At 59.2% G+C, this 6,325-nt stretch overlaps 1 protein-coding gene across 1 annotated transcript in view; it reads left to right on the top strand.

The window, feature by feature from the left end:
• The first annotated feature begins 5,364 nt into the window (after window positions 1–5,364).
• The window catches only part of CCL21 (chemokine (C-C motif) ligand 21), a 6,219-nt gene continuing 5,258 nt past the window's right edge, over window positions 5,365–6,325 (top strand). The window contains exons 1-3 of the mRNA XM_010187331.1: window positions 5,365–5,431; window positions 5,940–6,060; window positions 6,177–6,320. Of these exons, the coding sequence (XP_010185633.1) occupies window positions 5,365–5,431; window positions 5,940–6,060; window positions 6,177–6,320 (332 nt within the window). The remainder of the gene's footprint in view (window positions 5,432–5,939; window positions 6,061–6,176; window positions 6,321–6,325) is intronic.

The raw sequence follows: 6,325 nt of genomic DNA, 5'->3' as shown, positions 1-6,325 counted from the left end.
TCTAATGTCTCCTGCAAACTCTCCAGAGCCTTCTCGATGTTTTGTTCCCCTTCCCTTTGGCTGCCTTTAATTTCTCCGTCTCCATTTCCCCGCTCCTGATGAACTTGCCACGTGTGCCAGCTGCTGCTTGCTCCAGAGGTCTCTGGGTTTCCATCCCGCGGAGCTGAGCCCGTGCCAGAAGCGTGGGGCAGGGCAGAGCGGGCGCCTGCAGCACGGCTCTGCCTGGTGTCAAGTACAAAGCCTGACGTCCCGAGATGGAGAAGGAGCAGTTTCCTCTCCACCACCACTCAGCCAGCTTTTTTCCCAGCAGCTTCTCAAGTCTCTCTGAATTTGCACGCCAAGATGATGTCTTTGCACAAAGCGTACGCGTGTGCGCATCCCAGCCGGGACAGAGCCCAGCCAACCCACCCATCCCAAACTGGGCAGAGCTCCTGGCGCAGCTGGCATGCACGCTGTGCCTTGCTTTGGGGGCTGTCGCTCGCTTTGCCGTGAGAGGATTTATGACTTGTTACTTCTCCACTTTCAGCGAAGGCTGGGTTGGCGCCAGCAGTTTCCACTGAGTTTTATGCTGCTGTATGAGGAACCATGGTATTTCTGGATGGAGGATTGATGGGCTTCTTGGTGGAAGAAGGAAGCTTCTTGGCTGAGAGAGACACAGTTTTTGCAGGGTTACACAAACACCAGTTGACCCCCTCTTTGCTGCAGCATCTCCCGCTCTCTGGCCTAGCATCTCTGCCAAGAGCAGGAGCCTTTTGCTGTGTCCCTTTCCATCATGACCCTTGGCCATCCCATGGAGGTCTCAGCTGTGCCACAGAGGGACCGGCCCTGAAACATCACCCCTTTCAGCACTGAATATTTCCTGGTGATGCAACTGACGAATGCATGTGCTCACAACAGCCCGAGCCCAGAGGAGCCCATGTGGTGGGTAATGCTCGACTCAGGAGGGCTGAGAGCTGAGCGATCCTGGCCACGTGCTTTCCACGGTGAGACAAAACACCAATCCTGCCCAGTCCCTTGATTTTGGGGCTGTGGGAGGACTATGGGCCACAGTGCACACCACTCAGAGGGTGCTGTATGACAAGGGCATCTCTCCATGCACAGGATCTGCTTGGATCCCTCTCATCTTGCTCGCTGCGCCCCTGCAGCAAGCCCGTCCTGCCCCAGAATGGCTGAGCTGCTCTGCAGGCATGGCAGCAGCCAAAGGGTTAAGTCCTTGCACCCAACTGGGAAACCAAATTTTGCAGAAGGGGCAAATGTCTCCTGGCCAAAGACCCTTTCCAAGCCCAGCTGGCTCCAGTGTCTGTGCATGGGGAGGGGACTCCCGGGGAGCACTTTCCCTGCCCTTCCCAGCATGTTGTGCTCATCTGGCTCTTCCCATCAGCCTCGCCGAACGCCGGGAGACGGCTCGTGTGCCGCCGGCTTCCAGCAATTCTTCCCTGCTTCCCGAGGCCCGTTTTGCTATATGGCGTTTCTATACGGTGTGGCTGGCAGGCAGCCCACTCCCCTTCCTAGCCGTGGGGATTTTCCACACTGGGCTTTGAAAACTACCTCTGCGCTGGGTGCTGGGAATCGGGGCCTCTGCAGGAAGGAATTTGCTGGTCAGAGGGTTGAGCCGAGCTGTGCGACCCTGTTCCTGTCAGCAGTGACTTTAACTTGGAGGCAGCATCCAGAAGGATTTGGAAATTCCCAGTCCCTCTGGTTGGTTCCCGTCGGTGCCTTTGGTCTGTGCATGTACCCGAGGAGCCTCTGCTCCCAGCCCTGAGCCCGCCGGGGAGCAGACCCTGCAGTCCGGTTATGTGGGGCAGGGATGGGGGCCTTTGCAGGGCTGAAGGGTGAGCAGGGTGGTGCAGGGGCGGGAGAGAGGATCTCCTGGCATTATGGTGTGAGATGCCATGAAACTGCAATGCTAGAAGCCAGGGAAGTAATTAATAGGTAAAGTCCAGGCTCTGGTGCAGCGTGCAAACATAGGAAGCATTTGGGATGCAGGCTTGAGTCTCTACAATCTGCCACAGTGGCTGCGCTGCCTGGGAAAGGCTCATGAGCAGGGTGGTGCACACTCAGTGTGCAGGGACGCTGCAGCCTCTGCCTAGGACACCTCCACCCTGGAGGCCCCTCCACCACAGGGGTGCACAGGGGGATGGAGCTGGGCTACTCGAGCATGGGGGGAGCTGGAGGCACAGCTGCACGAAGCCCTGTTGCAAAGGCTCTGTACGGTGTCTGGCACAGACCCTGGGGCCAAAAAGGGTTTCCCTTTAGCTGGGACACTGCAGAGGGGCACCCTGCCTGGTTATGTTCCTCTCCCTGTGTCTGCCTCCATCGTGCACCTCTGAGCTCTGGGAAAAGGTAAGAAATGGGTTTATGCGGGTGCAAGCAAGAAATTGTGGCTGGCCAGAGCAGCTGCTGAAGGCTGCCGGTGTCGGAGAGCTCTAAAAAGCCTTGCCTCTGCCCCCCATCCCTGGCAGCTCCTCTCTGTCCTAAAAGCTTGGTCTGTCTTGCACCCCTGCTGCAAACAGGGATGCTCACCCCTCTGTCATTGTCAGAAGCTCCCTGCTTTCTGCCAAAGCTGGGGGTAGAGGTGAGCGAGCAAGGCACTGGGAGAGGACAGAGTGAGTGGGGGGCTCTGAGGGAAGGGAGGCAGGACAGGAGATGGGGCGCAGACCCCCAGGCTGGTCTCCATGGAGCCCTGCTGCTCAGGCATGCAGGTGCATCTGCATTGCTCTGCAAGAGCAATGGCCACGTACCCCTGCCCTTAGCTTGTTACCTCCTGGGTCCTCCTGAATCCCCCATGCCTGGAAGGGTTGGAGTGAGAGTCTGCTCAGCTGTCTGCTTTCTCCAGGGTACACATCGACCAGGGAACTGCCAGAGACTGATGGCTGTGAAGGGAACGTGTGCCCTGACCCTGCTCAGCAGCTCAGACCGTGTTTGGGGCTGGCCTCTGGCCAAAGGATGGTGCTGCGGTGTCTTAAGAACACATAGAGAGCCAGGGACTTTCCAGGCGCCTGCTGCTGGGGCTGGGACTGGAGAGGGAAGGGACCTGAGCTCTGTGCTGGGACCGCAGAGCTCTTCTGGGCTCCTTTGGGAGCAGAGAGAGCCCTGGGCTGGACTGGTCTGTGCTGGGAACAACCTGTGGCATGTCTCCCCGCCCTCCACTTCACTTGTCCTAATACCACATAGGGTTTGGGAGCGGCTTCACCAGGTTGGATGGCCACAGGATGCATGCTCCCCCAGCTTCTCCAGCACAGGGACAAGCCATGCCAAGGGTAAGGGCTCATCCAGGTGCTCCGCACCTGGGCACTCCTGCCTGGAGAGGTTGCACAGGGAAGGGCTGGAAAGGTGGTAAGTGCCAGCATGGGTCTCTTTTTCCTGCCCAGTCCTGATGCCACGAGTGCTCTGGGGCTGGAGGGATGGGTGACAGCACACAGGATGCCTCCAGGGACTTGTTCCCCGTGCTGCCAGGCACCCTGGGGAGATGCACCCACAGGTGACTCGCTGCTGCCCATGGCCCGTGCCATGCTCCATGGACTGCTGCCCAAGGCCACACAACCTTGGTGCTGAATGGGTGTGTGGGGAGCTGTCTGCCCACCATTTGGGCGCTGGGTACCCCCCAGCATGGGAGTTCTCTTTCTCTTCTTCACGGTTGATGGCAGAAGCCCTAGGCATACAGACCTGCATGCCACACTGCCCCAGGCACACAGCTTGTTCCCAGGGAAGGGTCTTGCCCGTCTCTTTGCCTAAGCGAGGGCTGCAGGGCAGTTGTTGGTGAGCCTCCCCTCCATGACTCCAGCATCACCCCTCCCTGCTTGAGGGGGTGAGAGTGTGGGCATCCTATGGCAACTCTGCTTTCTACAGCAGCCGGGACTTTGGTACCCTCCTGGGTTACTCATTGCCCTTGATAACTGTTTATGGAGGTCCTTATCAGGAACTGGTGAAAAGTCCTGGGGCTGCACCCCAAGTCGCAGGTGGTGGGGCCTGAGAAGGGGCTTGGCCCCCACCAGCATCAGATAGACCCCATTAGGGCTCTGCATCCTATCGGGGCTCCCAGGACACAGCTGACATGGCCAGCGAGACCAGGGCTGGCTGAGGAGCCGGGGGCTAGGGTGGGTGGAGAGGAGCCGTGAGTGGTGATGAAGCTGGGGATGGGATGGCAAAGAGGGCTCCTTGCTGGTGGGGGCTGCCCAGGGGGCTGGAGAGATGCTGGTGCCTGACTCTTCACAGAGGGGCCCTGGAGCAGAGTGAGAGACAGTGGCACCGGATGTACCAAGAGAAATTCCAGTTAAATAGTGGGGAAAATTGTTTTCAACATGAGAATATTTCAAGCACTGGAACAGGTTTCCCAAAGCGGTTGTGAAACTTCCATCCCCTGGTGATGGCATGAAAATGTGGATGTCTCTGGCTATCCCCTCCTCTGAGCAGGACCGGTGTTAGCTTGAGTTGTTCTGGGCTTGGTGCAGCCACAGGGCCATCTCTTTGGGTGGCCTTGGCCACCACAGGGCTGCCCTGCAGGCTCCTGTTCAGCTCCCCAGGGCCCATTTCTGTGTAGACCTTGTCTTGCCAGCCATGCCCAATCTGTCCAGCTGCAAAGGGTCACGCCATCCTGCCCATGGGACTTTGCACCTTGTCTGTGTTAAACCTCAGGATGTTCCCATCAGCTGGTCAAGGTCCCTGCACATCCTCAGCTCCCAACAATTTGGTACCAGCACCAATGTCGGGTGGGCTGATCTCTCTCTCCGAGTCCCATTTGCACTCTGGCTCTTGCACAGCCCTACAGATGTGTTCAGCTGTTTGGGGAGCTCCCCGAGGCAGCCAGACAGGGATGGGAACTCAGGGGGCTGGGATGTGGGGTCACCCTGAGCCCCTTCTCACCTGTGTGGGGTGGGTGGCTTGGCTCAGGAGCAACACACAAAGTGGGGGAGCAAAGCAGATCGACTCCTTTTTTCCCCTCACGGCTTGGCCACCTGCCAGGATCCCCGCCTGGGGAACAAGCAGGCACGCAGCAACACCGGACCCTCCGAGAGCAGGTAGCGACAGGTTGTGAGACCGGGTAGGGAACCGGAGCCCACACGCTCCTCTATCCGTGATGGGGGCCCTATCTCCGGCGTGCCCCCTGCCTGGCACCCCACGCCTTGATGGGCAGCTGGGAACAAGACAGGACGCGTCCGTAAAGGGGGGGCTCACGGTTTACAGGAATCCCCCACCCTCCTGTTTCTCCATCACCCAGTCCTCGGCGTGCTGGTGGGCTGCCTGCCAGACTGGCTGAAAATGAAAGCAAGGCGTCCAGAGATAAATAGGAGCAGGCTCAGCAGAAGGCAGCAGTGCTCGTCCCACTCCTCAGCCGTGCCCTGCTCAGCACCCACAGCACCTGCCATGGCTCTGCGCCTCCTCCTGCCCCTGCTCCTGCTGGCTGTCACCCTCCCCAACACCCAGGCTCAAGGTGAGGGGCGTGGATGGGATGGGGCAGGGGGATATGGGTGCAGTGGTGGTGTGTTTGGGTGCGTGCATGGCTGCGGTCATGGTGTGGTTTGTGGTGCGGTCATGTGTCGGGGGTGTGTAGGGGTGTGCGTGTTCACGCCTGGTTGGTGTGCGGCGTTGGCTTTTTTGGCTTGGGAGCATGCATGTGTGCACGTGGTTGAGGGGTAGCAGCACCCCAAGCTGCAAAGCGCAGGCAGGAGGACGAGGTTCAGTCCCTTTGCAAGGAGCTCATCTCTGCCTCAGTTTCCCCTCTGCTGGCAGTGAAATTGGTGTCACATATCCCCGGGGCAGGGTCTGACCTGCAGCTGCGCACAGGGATTGGGAGCTCCCACCCTCATGTGCTGCGCCAGCATCTCTCCCACGAATGACACCATGTGCTGTCAGCCAGCCATGCTGTGCTCCTCTGGGACTGGGGAGGTGTCCTGACTCAGTGAGGACCCAAAATCCCACGTCTCCCTTCTTGCTCCCAGGCATCGGCAGCTCGGCTCCGGACTGCTGTCTGAAGCACAGCCAGAAAGCCATCCCCAGCAACTGGGTGAAGTCCTACAGCCTCCAGGACTCCAAGTCGGGATGTTTTCTGAGTGCTGTTGTGTAAGTACCCCGCTGCGGTTGGGACCACCTGCAGCAGTTTGTCTCCTGCTAAACCCTCCCTCTCCATGTCCTCCCCCTGCCCACCCGTCAGCAAACCTTTCTGCCTGCACCTCCAGGTTTACCACCAAGAGGAACAAGAAAATCTGCGCCTCTCCCACCGACCCTGCTGTCCAGAAGCTGATGCAGAGCCTGGACAAGAAGGTCAAGAAGAAGGGACCGTCCCCGCGTCCCCGGGGCAGATCCAAGCGACAGAAGCGGCAGCGGG

The sequence above is a fragment of the Mesitornis unicolor genome, unplaced genomic scaffold (assembly GCF_000695765.1).
Source record: "Mesitornis unicolor isolate BGI_N332 unplaced genomic scaffold, ASM69576v1 scaffold13096, whole genome shotgun sequence".
Lineage (NCBI taxonomy): Eukaryota > Metazoa > Chordata > Aves > Mesitornithiformes > Mesitornithidae > Mesitornis > Mesitornis unicolor.
This window is presented reverse-complemented; position numbering and strand designations above follow the sequence as displayed.